The sequence below is a fragment of the Kogia breviceps genome, chromosome 1, assembly GCF_026419965.1.
Source record: "Kogia breviceps isolate mKogBre1 chromosome 1, mKogBre1 haplotype 1, whole genome shotgun sequence".
Classification (NCBI taxonomy): domain Eukaryota; kingdom Metazoa; phylum Chordata; class Mammalia; order Artiodactyla; family Physeteridae; genus Kogia; species Kogia breviceps.
In genome coordinates this window covers 127,551,405-127,565,934 of record NC_081310.1, presented here as the reverse complement: position 1 = coordinate 127,565,934, position 14,530 = coordinate 127,551,405, and the positions used below count along the sequence as shown (strand labels likewise).

At 39.4% G+C, this 14,530-nt stretch overlaps 1 protein-coding gene across 1 annotated transcript in view; it reads right to left on the bottom strand.

Moving 5' to 3' along the window:
• Nucleotides 1–2,295: 2,295 nt before the first annotated feature.
• Nucleotides 2,296–14,530, bottom strand: part of MCOLN3 (mucolipin TRP cation channel 3) — a 33,260-nt gene continuing 21,025 nt past the window's right edge. The window contains exons 7-13 of the mRNA XM_059061524.2: nucleotides 13,436–13,535; nucleotides 9,912–10,024; nucleotides 9,679–9,828; nucleotides 6,525–6,626; nucleotides 6,294–6,416; nucleotides 4,968–5,174; nucleotides 2,296–3,489 (exon numbers count right to left, since the gene is read on the bottom strand). Coding sequence (XP_058917507.1) covers nucleotides 3,355–3,489; nucleotides 4,968–5,174; nucleotides 6,294–6,416; nucleotides 6,525–6,626; nucleotides 9,679–9,828; nucleotides 9,912–10,024; nucleotides 13,436–13,535 — 930 coding nt within the window. The 3' untranslated portion in view covers nucleotides 2,296–3,354. The remainder of the gene's footprint in view (nucleotides 3,490–4,967; nucleotides 5,175–6,293; nucleotides 6,417–6,524; nucleotides 6,627–9,678; nucleotides 9,829–9,911; nucleotides 10,025–13,435; nucleotides 13,536–14,530) is intronic.

Below are 14,530 nucleotides of genomic sequence, written 5' to 3'. Positions count from 1 at the left end.
ATAACTGACCCCCCCGTCCACTGAAAGACAAACACACGACTCAAAAGTTGTGAGTTAAGTTTTATTCAAGGACCTTACTGAGGGCTATAGCCCTGGAAACAGTCCATCAGATAGTTCTGAGGTTGCTGATGCGAGGTAAGGGAGGAGCCAGGGTATGCTTGAATTTTTTTGCTGTGGGAAAAAACAAAACAAAACAAAAACACATCCTGGAACAGCCAAAGATTACTGCTAATCACAAAGAACCGACATCTCAAGTTAATGATTTTAGTGCTTTTCTATGTATGAGAAGAATCTGGGGTCACTGAAATTTTCCCTTAGATATGCATCTTAACTATCTAGGTGTATACAAAGCCCAGAATGCTCCCTATTTTTCTCTATCCTGAATTCCCCTCAGGGGGCACTGTCCATGGGTGACTGTAGTGGCTAATGGCTTGATCCTTGTAAAATTGAAATGGCAGGCAACAGTTTTCCTTTTTTGTTTTTTTTTTAAGATTTATTTTTAATTAATTTATTTATTTTGGCTGTGCCGGGTCTTCGTTGCCACATGCAGGATCTTTTTAGTTGCGGCATGTGGACTTCTTAGTTGCATGCATGCGGGATCTAGTTCCCCCACCAACAATCAAACCGTAGCCCCCTGCATTGGGACCGTGGAGTCTTACCGACTGGACCACCTGGGAAGTCCCAACATTTTTTTTTTCTTTACGCCCCCTTTTGAAAGTCACTTCCAGTATGCTATCAGGCAAATGCCTTATTTTAGAGTCCGTTTCATCAGAGATGCCCACTGGGTAGAGACAGGTTTGGAAGTTCCCGTTTGTGTAGTTACAGTCCCTGCAGGTGGGTGCAATGGTGGCGTGGTTCCTTTTTAGTAGAAAAGGAGAGGAAATGTTACAGCGCTGTTCTTGTGGGAAGGATGTGGACTCTAGTGTAAAGAGGCAAACTGTGACTTTATTGGAGTGTTGGAGGAAGTATAAGAAATATTATATTTATACATATAGTATATATAGATACTGTATATATATTATATATACAGTATCTATATATACAATTTTTATGCTAAAGAATTTTTAAGCCTTTTTAATTCAAAGAAAAGCCACTATGAAGGGACAACACTTAACTTCAAAATACTAGGACTCCACTAGGGGTCACAGTCCCTTTAGAAGGGAATTGTAAACTGGGATAACATCTTTTTTGTATCAGCAAACTTCTCTTTATAAGTGTTTTCTAAAGGCAGGGCAATTCTACTGAATAACTTACCAGTGGGTAGTTAAAAGGAAAATCCATTGTTAACATTGCATTTATTAAGAACATTTACCATGTACAAGGGCCCTGTGCTTCAAAGGGGCCAGAAGAAACACTAGGTACCAAGGTTGATTTATACATTATCTCACTGAATGCTCTATGTACTGTCATCTCCCTATCAAAGTGAGGACATGGGTTCAGAGAGGTTTAAGTTACTTCCCTGAGGTCACCCATAGAATATGTAGTAGGTCCTAGATTTTTATTCAATATTTCAGTCTCCTAAACTTTGATTCTCACCACACCACTACATGCTAAGACATGACTAACCACTGCTACACTTCAGTAGCTCTCCTAATTTGGAGCAGTTTCTGTAAACAGTTTCACATCTGTAATAATCTACAACTAATTTCACAAAGTAGAGAAGAGATACATGTACGTAAATAACTGTAATTGGTGATGCATATATTATTGATAGACATAAAAGTATCATTTAAAAATTAAACCATAGATAAGTTCTTATAAAACACTATAGAGGGAGAAATAGTTGTAAAAGGCAGCTCCAAGTATCTCAGATTTTAATGTGCAAATGAAACTCCAGGGGATGGTATTGAAACGGACTCTGATTCAGTGGGTCTGGAATGGGACTTGAGGGCTTGCATTTCTAACTAGAAGATGTTGCCGATACTGCTGGTCCACTCACCACTCTTTAAACAGCAAGGCTCTAGGAAAAATTTAACCTGCATGTTTGAGGGAACTGGGGATGGGGAAGAGGGGAGGAGTATGAGACTTAAGGATAGTTGAAGTCGGATTGTTGAAAGTTGTGAATATCACACATACTAAGATATGAATTATAGTTTCTATGCACCAAATCTAACAATTCTAAATTAGTAAATTAATTTACAATAGGTATTATGTTTTTCACTTTCAAAAAATCATTTGTTTATGGCAAAGATCCTGGCTCATTTCTCACTGGGCAGTAATAGTCATTGTTTTGTGCTGTGCTTTGTTCCTTTCAAATGTCTATGTTCTGTTCTGTATATGACAGTACAAAAAGTTCTGTACCCTGATTCACATTTATAATGACCAATAACCAAATAACAGAAGAATATTTTGCTCAGTAATGTACTCTAACATGAAAGTTTAAATTTACAAACCTTTTTCTTGAATTTCTCTAGCAGGTTGCCTTCATATAAAACTTTCACTGATTTACAATGTTCAAGGGGATTTTTTAAAAGTAGTCTAGAAAACATGAGACAGGCTAATAGTAAAAATGCAACAATTTTCTGGGATAGGCAGACAAGAACAATATTCACAGTGAAGTTTATGTGGAGGAAAAAAATGCTACCCTTTTCTGTGAGACTGAATGTGCCTAGGAGGGGCACAGCACATCATGCACTTTTCACAAGGCTGTGCAAGTACTAATAAAACAATCCTTGTAGGATTGAATATGCATTTGGTATGCAGTTTAATTTTCATAGATGTATAGAATACTCTTTCGACTTTGTCCTTTAACACTAAAGGAAAAGAGAAAACTTATACTAAAAAACCTGATCTTCTCCAGAATTAAAAGCAGTATCAAATAACAGTTGTCCTTCATAGCCAAATACGAGACTGTTAGCTGGTGATGGTTTTTTCTTTCTTATTCTTCCCTTTAAGAGATTTTAAAATGCAATGATTACTGGATATACAGCAATCATCGTCTCTCTCAAGGACAGCCCCTCAGAATGGTCCAGACCAGGGTTGCTGAGTTGTCTGAGGTCAGATCAGGCATTGTTTCCACTGATGACACAGTCAGCACAGTCAGAATAACTGGAAGCAAGAGTAGAGAAGGGTATGGAAAACACATTCTGAAGCTATGGCAAAAATAAACAGGACAAGAATCCAACAGTTTCCCTCATCAAAGTTAGGTTTAAAAAAAAAATAAGCCCAGCATAAAGCTGCAAAGACATTAAATATTGCTTTAAAATATAAACACAGTTCTTGATGAATTATAGCCACCAATTTGCTCAAAATAATAGTCTTCAAACATACTACATCTGATCTTAAAATATCCATTTTGTCTCCCAACTCAGCTACACATTATAGTTCCCTCCAGGGCATAGATTAGCCTAATAGCTACTTTTTACAACAGCAGAATATAGATACTGGAGGGTCTTCTTCTAATCTGTACTTTCCAGAATTGGGCAGATCTTTGCACTCTGATATAAATATACGAAGCTCAGTCTCAGGGAAGCCATCTTGTTGGTAATGCTATATAGAAGAATAAAAAAAAAAAGAAAAGTTTTCATTAATAAGTCCCTTGAAAACAACTTTATTTCAAATTCAAAGTGGATCATTTGGCTACAGAGGTGGGGATTTTTCTAAAGGGATAGTTTACTTGCTTCCAAGTATTTTCATGGGGATGTAGCCTCTAGAGCCAGTCTTAGGTTTGGCTAAGGAAAAATGGGTCTAGGATTCTGCAGTGCCCTCCTGGGCTCTCTTTTGTGGGTCTGATTCAACCCCAAATGGGCCTGTTGAATCTGAATCTGAGAGCTCCTTCCAGGTAAAGCCCAGCCTGCACACCCTTTTGGAGTCTCTCTTCCAGACAGACAGATTTATTTAAAGGCCTAATCAGTTTGGGGGTCTAAGATCTCTAGAATGGGCCCCGACCAGCAAGGATCAGAAAGGACTCACACATTTGACAAGTGCTCTGAGACCATGGAAGAAGGTTAACATCTAAACTACGAGTCTTAGGCTTGTGTCATCCAGAGCTGTCAACTCATGTTATTCTCTGAGACCTCAGATGTCACCCTCGAATGATATATATATATATAGCTCTCTGCATGCAGAGTTGAAGGTAGTGAATTTTTAGAGCACCATGGGAAGGGATTTGGATGGGTACAACTACATTCTTTCCCAGTCTCCTTGGTGACTCTAAGCAAGTCTGTCAAGCAAGTATTGAGGACAGTCGGTTCCTGACATCTGATTTGGTAAGAATGAAGTCAGAACCCTGGCTTTGTGAGCAAGGTATTTGTAATTATCAATTCATAATCCATCAACTCCTGATGGCCTTTCTCCTTATACATTTGCATGGCATCATGTTTCATTACCCCTCTCATGCTTGGAAAGAAAAGTCCCCAAGTGGAAGTGTCTATGCCAATAGTATACCTAACAGTATAAAGTTATTAGAAATTTAAATACATATGGATATTTATTCTGCCTTTCCATATTTCAAAGGGCACAAACTGATTTTTAAATATTCAATGTGGAGTGACAACATGAATGATAACAGCTTTTCAAATCATGTTCCTGACTGTGTAACACACACATGGCTCGTACTTGACATATTAATCCCTTGACTGTCCTGGAGACAGGCCTCTGGGGTAGTCCCACGCAGGGGTTCATTCCAAATGAAGAGGTCAGTTTTTCTCTATGAAAAGTGGATTTTAAAAGCTCCCTCAAAAGTTTGACTGTCTGTTTCACTCACTCAGTATCTACTGATCCTTATAATTCTAATAAACGATTTGAAACCCTGTCTGAATAAGCACAATTACGCAGAGACAAAACTTTCAACATTCTATAAATTCTATTTCTCTTTCATTTCTGTCTTTAGCATCTAAAATTGAGATCTTTCTTCTCTACCCTGAAGAAACCATTCCATTGATGCCCTCATCCTCAGGTACTCTATTTTATTGCCACTCTGCAAGTTCTAGGAAAATGCTGTTCCTCCTTGTTCTTGATGAACCTACCTTAATTGTTTCATACGTATCAGTGATCAGTGCAATAAAAAGACTTAAAATCATGTATATAAAGAGGCTGATGAATGAGTAGAGGTAAATCCTGCTAAAGAGCCAGACCAAGTAACTCTTTTGCTGCATGTTTGCAAATGTGGCAAACATATCATCTCCATTTATCAGCGAGAAAAGGCACTCAGAGACCATGTTCAGAGAACGGAACTGGAAAAACAAGAAAGAAAAGTTCACTTTACTTCATGTTCCTTCCCATTGGAGACTTTGATCATGACACCATATTAAAAATAGTGGGACTAGATACCCCAAGTTACCCCTTCAAACAAATAACCTGGGGTAAACACAAGCATTTTTTTTTTTTTTTTTTTTGGTGGTACGTGGGCCTCTCACTGTTGTGGCCTCTCCCGTTGTGAAGCACAGGCTCCGGACGCACAGACTCAGGGGCCATGGATCACGGGCCCAGCCGCTCCGCGGCGTGTGGGATCTTCCCGGACCGGGGCACGAACCCGTGTCCCCTGCATTGGCAGGCGGATTCTCAACCACTGCACCACCAGGGAAGCCCCACAAGCGTTTTTTTAACAAGAGAAAATCACACAAAAGTTTAATAACATGTACACATTGGAGACACCCAGGAAAACGGAGTCATTCCTCCAGGCCTTTGTTTTGTGATGTTCACAACATGTACATGCGTACTGTTTTTCTTGGAACAAGCAGCTCCTTCGGATGCTCCTCATAATAGGAGCAGCCTGAACTGAAGATAGGAGAGCTGGTCTGCACCTTCAGTGCTTTTCTGAGTCAAGCTTTACCCTCCCATTTACCTTGGTAGAAAGAGATCCTTGAAATGCTTCTGAGAGAAACACAGGTCCCAAACATGCATACTCATGCTTCTCATTTTAAAGTTCATGCCATTTAAGATGATGGCATTATAGTCAAGACTATAACTCTGGTAAACAAAATATTGAATATTTCTACAAGTTTCTCCCTATACTACCTTTTAAAATAAAGTCAAATTTCAATAAGACTTAACTAAATAGCCCACTCCAGTATATATCAATGAATCAAATTGGCAAGCTTGACTTCACTGATGGTAAGAAAGACTTAATTATCTGACATATTCCACAAAAGGAGTTGAGGCAGTCAAGCGAATCAGTTATCCTCTCAAGGTGGTCTTACCTTACCAATTTATGAACTTGGCAATGGATACATTACCTACAACATTTTAAGGCTGAGTCACTATGTAAAAGGAGCTTATTTTAAAAGGATAACAAGCCACAGGCACTACTCTGAGAGCTTAATAACAACAGGAAAAAAATTGTTTATCAGTACCTTATCATGGTAAGGCCCCAGCACAATCCATCCACAGAAGCAATAGCCTAAATAAATCATAGCCGCACAGCAGCAGAACCTGATGACATTGGGCAGCGCTGCCTGAAGGGTGAGAATAAGGAGCTGGGAAAGTAAGAGAGGTCATTAGAATCCCTTTGTCCTTTAGATAAAGCAGTGCAATAACTTTGAAAGAGAAATACCAGCAGCTTGGAGAATCATGGAATTCCTTACATTGTATTTCTGAAAGAAACCAAGGTATCGGATGACTCCTAGCCACACAAGCATGGTCGAGGTACCAAGAAGTATGCTACAGACATCATAACTTGTCAGACTCTAAAACAGAGTGGAAAAAATAATCAGTTATGTAGCAGAAATTCATTTGGGGCAAAATTATTTGTTGAGTAGCAATGAGTTGGCACTGTTCTAGATGCTAAGGACAAAGCAGTGAACAAACAAAATTCCCTGCCCTCATGAAGCTTATATTCTAGTGTGGAGAGAGAGAGAGATGATAGAAATAAATTAGCAAAACCCTTAGTACATTAGCTGATGGTAAGTGCTGAGGAGAAAATTCAGGGGAGGGGATAAGGGAAGGCTGTGTGTTGCATTTCAAATAGCTTGGACTGTTCACTGAACAGGTGGCCTTTGAGTAAAGACATGAAGGGAGTGAGGGAGCAAGCCAAGCAAAAATCTTGCGGAAGAGCTTTCCAGGCACAGGGACCTGTAAGTGCAGAGGCCCCAAAGCAGGAGGGCGCCTTGCAAGATAGTGAGTCTGGCTGGAGTGAGCTATGGGGGAGAGTGTGCAGTCATAGAGGTGAGAGCGCAGGTAGTTTAGGGCCTCACGAGTGTGATTTTAAAACTTTACCTTTTATTCTGAATAGACTGGGGAGATTGAGGCTCTGAACAGGAGTGATATGTTGGGAGCAGATTGTTGGAAGAGTGAGATGGTTACTGCAATAGTGCAGATGAGAGCTGACGGTGCCTTGAACCAGTCTGGCAACAGTGAAGGTGATGAGGTGATTTTTTTTAAGGTAGACAAATAGGATTTCCTCTTGGATGAGATATGGAGGAGAGGGGATTAGTGAAAGAGAGGAGTTGAGGATGAATCTATGGCGTTTGTCTTGAGCAACTGAAAAGAGTTGCCATTAACTGAACTTAGAAAGGCCATGGAGAAGCAGGTTTGGACTGTGGAGGTGGAGATTTCAGGAGTTCTGTTTCAGGTATGTTAAATTTGTGAGGCCAGGTAGACATCCAAGTGAAGATGTGGAATAGACGGTTGGATATGTGAGACTGGAGTTCAGGGAATAATTCCAAGCTGGAGATAGAGATTTGAAAATCACTGGAAAATAGACACTATTTAATGCAATGGGACAGGATAGATCACCAAGACAGTGGCAGAAAAAGAAGGTGTCCAAGCACCGTGCCTTGAAATACTGTCACTTTCATAGGTTGGTGAGATGAGAAGGAACCAGGAATGGAAAGTCAGAAGACCAGCCAGTGATTTAGGAGGAAAACCAGGTAAGTGACAGCCAGTGAAAAAGTTCTTCAATGAAGAGGGTGTACTTGCAGTGCTAAAAGCTACTGATAGGTCAAAATGAGGATAAATAATTGATTATTGAACGTAGCAACATGAGAGGTCATTGGAACGTTGCCCTGGAGTGGCAGGGCAGCCTCACTGGAACAGATACAAGAGGGAATGGGAAGCACAGAGTCAGGAACAGGATTAAATATTCTTTTGAGGTCTTTTGCTATATAAAGGGGAGCAGAGAAATGGGGAAGTAGCTGGAGGGAATAGGTTGAGATTTTGCCTTTTTAGAAAGGAGAAAAAAAAAAACAAAAACATGCTGATGGAAATATCGTGGTAGAGAATGAGAAATTGAGGATGCATGAGAAAAGGAGGAAGAATAGCTGGAGCCATGCCCTGGAGCAAGCAAGCAGGGATGGCATCTGAAAAGCAGGAGGTGGAGAAGCTGGTCTTGGATAGTAACCTAAATAATATATCTACAGTAGCAGAGAAAAAGCAAAGCATATGGGCACTGATGCTGGCAGGTATATAAGTGAAGTGGGAATTTGTGGAATTCCTATTTTGTGAAATAGGAAGTGAGGTCATCAGCTGAGAGTGAGGATGGGGCAGGGAGGTATTACAAGTTTCAAAAGAGAAGAAATATGAAATGATCAGCTAGAAGACAGGGGGAATGAATAGCTTAGAAAGATGTCGAAAGATTGTTGGACACCATTAAGGGCTCATTGAAGTTAATGGTAGGTGAGGTTGGTAAAAAATAAAGATTTGCTGCAAATCTCCCCCTACTCCTCTTTTTTTGGTCCCTAAAGTTAAACATCTATTCTAATGATATATATATACTACATTGACATATAGTGACAGCTGCTCCATGGCCTCCTAAACCCATTCTCTCTTTCTGAGGTACATGCCTGGGTTATCTCCGCCAGCTCCCTTGCAGTTAGATGTGACTAAATTCTATCTAGTAGGACTGAACAGAAATGAAGGCTGACATTCTGAGCCAAGGTTATAAGACTGTGAGAGACCTACTACCATACCGGGTTTTCCCTTTCATGGGTTGCAATCTGTTTGTGAGGCAACCCAGCATCAATCATGCAGTCTGGGTGAGCTCTTAATTGTCGGCAGAGAAAAAGATGGGACAAACTTGGATTCCTGAATGGTGTGGAGCTGAGCAACTTGCCAGCACGTAAAGTCCGCCCTGACTATTACATGGGGAGAAATAAATTCCTGTCTTAACTGAGCCATCGCATTTGGGGTCTCTGCCCAGGAATCTGAACCCTAAGAGTCTCCCCACAAGGATCATACTCATATTTAGTTGTAGTCAGGCTAGAAAAATATAAATTTGAACGAAATTAGTTTGAACAGTATTCATTTTGCTTTGTTTTGTTTTGTTTTTGATTTTTGTTTTGGGGGAGGGTTGATACAACTGCAATGACTCACACTATAGTAGTTTGGCCTCACTTCCCTCCACCTGCCCCAGCCGACTCTTTTTGTTGAAGATTCTGGTATTTCTTGTAAGAACAACAAAGAACACCTTTTACTTTAGTTACCTAGGAGTGTGTATGACTTTTGGTGTGTGTAAGAATTCACAGGCCCCAGCCCCAGAGTTCACATTCAGTAGGTCTAACGTGGGGTATTTACCAACTACCCAAATGATCCTGATGCAGAGGATTGTGAATCACACTTTGGAAAACTCAGCCTAAAAGATTTCTGGACTCGATTTTTACAAATTACTGTTATTTCAGGTTTACTCAATACAATGTTGAAAAGAAATCATTTACTCTGAGAATTCTTAACGTTTTGGAAAAAATAAATGACCGTTACTGCAAATCTGATACTAACAACGACATAAATAGGAAAAAATTTTACCTTAGCTTGGATTTCCATTTTCAGAATTGATCCAGTAATGGTTAATATGTCACTAATAATAATCATAATATACCATCCATTGACGAATTCCATTCGATCAGAAGCAGAAACTTCCTTCTTATAATGGACGAGGAAAAAATTGACAAATTCCTTTCGGGAAAACAAGGGAGGCACAGTGAATTTCTCTATCAATCAAAATGTCCATCACATTCCTAGAAAGCAGTGATCCCTACCTGCTGAAGCTGAAGTCCTCTCACCACAGATCGAGCACACAGGATTAACGAAGCCAGGCATGTCAGAATAACGAAGGCATCAAAGATCATCATGTAATGAGTGTTCTTCTGAACTGGAAGGAAAATGGATTACCTGCTTATGCAGTGAAACATTAATATGGTGACATATACTTCTTTTTTTTTTTCGTTTTTAGCATCATTTATTTTAACTGCTGCATTGTATACTTCAGTATAAATGTACAATACTATATTTGTAAAGACACTTGGATTGGAATCTGGTTTTCCCTACTACAAACCATTCTCCAGGTCCTCTTTGTGCCCAGGTGCAAGTGATCCTTTAGGTGGATAAATATCCAAAGATGGGATTGTTGGGGTAAGGCATATGCATCTTTCTAAAAAAAGATCTAAGAAATTGCTCTCCAAAAAGATCATGCCAGTTTACATACCTACACATATCTCCACCTCTTCTCCATATTCTTTAATTTTGGCCAATTAAAAGAGCAAATGATTTGAAATGCCATCTTTACCATGTACCAAATGGCCGTTTGTATTCAAGTACCATATCTTACCCTTCTGACGTATTCGTGTGTTGTAATGCCTAAGAAAAATAACTCTCATTACTAATTCCTAGAATTTCTGCTGGCTAGTCTTCCTTGTTATATTTCCATATATTCTTCAGGAACAAATTGTCAAATTCCAATAAAAATCCTACAGATAATTTTTTGGGGGGGAAATCATGTTGAATTTATAGATTAATTTAGGAAGACTTGACATATTCATCATGTTGAATCACTTGTCCAAAAACATAGTTGTTTTTTTAATTGATTCAAGTCTTCTTTTTGCATCCTTCAGAAGCATTTTCAAGTTTTATACGGATCCTTCACACTCATGTTTAGAATAATTTAAATAATTCAAGCATTCTTTGCACAAAGACAACAAAGAGAAAAGGCTCTGATACAGATTCTTCCACGAGTATTTAAAGGAGACTAAAAGTCCTTCTTTTAAAAATCATCACAATTATCCATCAAAGTTCTTTACTTATCAGCTTGTAGTCTTTTGTTCTTAATATGGTTAGGGTTCCTGCATATCCTATTTAAATATACTTATCTAGGTATAAAATACATATTAAGCATCAGGTGTGTTTCTACATGCTGAGAGTATAATGGGTGAACAAGACAGACAAAGCCCCTGACCTTGTGGAACTTCTATTCTACTCCAGTGATATAAGAGAAAAAAGTGAACAAGTAAATGAACAAATTATTTTCTGACAGGAGTAAGTGATATGAAGAAAGTAAATCCAAATAGCTAACATGTATTGAGTGCATTTCCTGCCGGGCAGAGTTCTAAGTAGAATTTTATAGGTTTTAACTCACTTGCACCTCACAGCAACACCCACGAGGTAGGTGTGATTATCCCACTTTGTAGGTGAGAACTGAAGCACAGAGAGGTCACAGAATTGCCCAATGTTTCACGGCCAGTAAGTGGCAAAGTCAGGATTCAAACCTTTGCAGTCTGTCTCCAGAATCCATCACTAACACTCTGTGTTAGTGGCTCTTAGCATCCCTTGGGAACTTGTTAGGAATGCACATTCTCCTGCCTTACCCTAGACCCAGTGAATCAGAAACTGTGTTTTCCTAAGCTCTCCAGGTAACACTAAATTTTGATCACTATTGCTGAGGGAGCTTTAGCTGGGGGAATGGGGAAAAGAAAGGTTCACTTATACTGCATAATGAAAGAAGGCCTCACCAAAGAGGCAGTGGGTTTTAGCTGAGGCCTGAGTGACAAGGCAGAGCCACCCATGCAGAGATTCTGGGAATCAGTCCTCCCAGCATAAGCAGAGCCCGGTGAAGAGAGGTAAGCAGAGGGCTGGCCGTCACATGCTCTCTTACACAGCGTGTCTTTACTTAACAAGTTGTACCGCTCTATGCTGAGAGAAAGAACTCAAGACTATTCTGAAATGAAGCATCCCGTAATTTTGTCAAGAGGCATCTAATTGTTACACGAAGAAATCTACTTCAGAAAAACTTAAAATTCAAGAAACAAACATTTGAGAGAAAGCCTATGTTCCATGCACCTTCATATGCTCTCATTTTCCCTATTCTCAAGTTTGTGGAGAAGTATTACAAAGTTTACAGATGACAAAACAGGCTTGTGTTTCAAATAAACAACTTTGTGATTGAAATAAAAGTTTGTGATTCAAGATCTTCATATATTTGAAGTTATCTATTAGTGAAAAGAATACTAGAATGAGGAAATTTTATTTTATTTTATTTTATTTTATTTACTCATACTATCTCATTACTACATCTGAACTTCGTGAATCCATTAGTAGGAAACCCTAAAGCAATTATTATACAAGTATGGTCTGAATAAGGATTCCCTGCACATTCCTGGGTCTCACCCCCAGACCTACAGACTGTCTTGTATGAAGCTGGAGAAACTGCATCTCAGCAGGTACTTGGAATGATGCTTCTGTTCACTAGAATCCAAGACTCTCTGACCTAATCATTAAAGTCTAGCACAACACACCACTACATATCAATACAAGGGACTAGGAAATTAGATCAATTCTTCCCAGTTAGTTTTTTTTTTTTAATTTTATTTATTTATTTATTTTTGGCTGTGTTGGGTATTCGTTTCTGTGCGTGGGCTTTCTTCTAGTTGCAGCGAGCGGGGGCCACTCTTTATCGCGGTGCGCGGGCCTCTCACTATCGTGCCCTCTCTTGTTGCGGAGCACAAGCTCCAGGCACGCAGGCTCAGTAGTTGTGGCTCACAGGCCTAGTTGCTCCACGGCATGTGGGATCCTCCCAGACCAGGGCTCAAACCCATGTCCCCTGCATTGGCAGGCAGATTCTCAACCACTGCGCCACCAGGGAAGCCCCCCAGTCAGTTTTATCCAGTTCAGCTCCAAAATTCTGAGTGATACTCATTTTACACCTGAGTTTGTGTCCATATTTCTAGGAATGCACCCTTTCCTTATTTCATCTACTTTTTTGACCTAGATAGAAGATAATTATAAGGTGTGGGATACATCAGGGTCAAATCCTACCTGACTTCTCACTGGCTGTATGACCCCATACACACCAAAATTCACTGAGTCTTAGTTTCTTCATCTGTAAAAATAGGGATATTACCTATCTCAAAGATATTTTAAAATATTGAAGTGAGGAAGATGTAGGTGGAAGTATTATATTTATGCAATAAGCACTCGATAAACATTGGTTTGAGTATATGTGATTTTCTTTTTGCTGGGGGGATTATAAGCATTTTTTTCTTTTTGGTAAGGAGTGGGCCAGTGAGGGCTCATGGAGAAGGCAGGAAAAGCCATTTTGGTTACTAATAACTTGGGAATTACTTGGAACATCAGATAACTACAATGAATTGATCTACTTGCAGAGAATTAGGAACTTGGGTATGGCCCAATTCTTTCATTTAATGTTCCACACATCCTTGGGACAAGTCATTAATAACCATTTAATATTATTTAATAACCATCTTTAAAACTAGTAAAATTCATCACTTACTTGATCCAGATACATGCCAGTCTTTACATTCTCTGATGGAAATGTCATTATCTAAACTTATCTTAATTCTTCCACTGTGGGCTTTGTTGTCAAATGTTATCTGTGAAGAACAGGAAAAGGGTAAAAAAACATACCTATAGTTTTTAAAGCCAAGATGCCTCTATGCATTAATTAGGAAACAATTCTTCCAAAGCTACAGGAGACCAGACTCTTATCTTTGACCTGTTGCTAACTCTGTTCAACCTTGGGAAGTTCTTTTTATTTCTCTGTGAACTGAGAAAGTTGAACTAGATCTTCCATAGAGAACATTTAGTCTCTACAATCCTGCTTCCAGGACAGTATTCAAGCCCTGAACCACTTATAAAACAAAAGAATTTCCCCCTCCTTCCCATTCTAAGCGTCCCTAGATTGCCCTCTTACAATGAGCAAGAGCGAGTACAAGTATGTTTTCCTCTGCCTTCCAGCAGGGCCTCAGCCAGGGATAGACTTTTAATGTTGTTGTAATTCTTACTAACACAGATGCTCATTATTTCTGTCTTGAAACGTTTCAAATGGAGCTTTTTTGATTTTCCTTCTAGGACCAAGTTTCTTCATCACTATAGAACAATATGTATTACAAAAGGTGTGGTCACAGGGAACCAACAGCATGTCTGGCTTCAATGATAACCATTTTGGGACACCAGGCACCAAAGGGGACAAAGCCATGCCAGAACACCTTTCATAGTTCTTCCATTGTCTTCCCCTTCTAGCTCCTTCCACTTTCCCCTTGCATACACCAAGAAGGCAAGCTAAGGAAATTAGTCTGGTTTGGGGGTTTTGTTTTTGGTTTTGGTGCCTCTTCTCTCAAGTCCTAAAGAAAAAGAAAAGTTCTTTTAAAGTCTGTCATTTAAATGAGTTTTATTGAAAATCTTCGTGTGGGGTAATCAGATACCACTTCAGATATAAGATTTCAAATAAACTTAGTAAGTTTAGTTACTCTGTTTCTCCTCATGTTGGACTGCAAGTTTCTTCCCTTGACAAGCAACCAAGGTCATTGCTAGTGTCTGCCCATCTCCATAGCTGCTGAGGGAACCAGCCCATAGCCTCACATAAGGA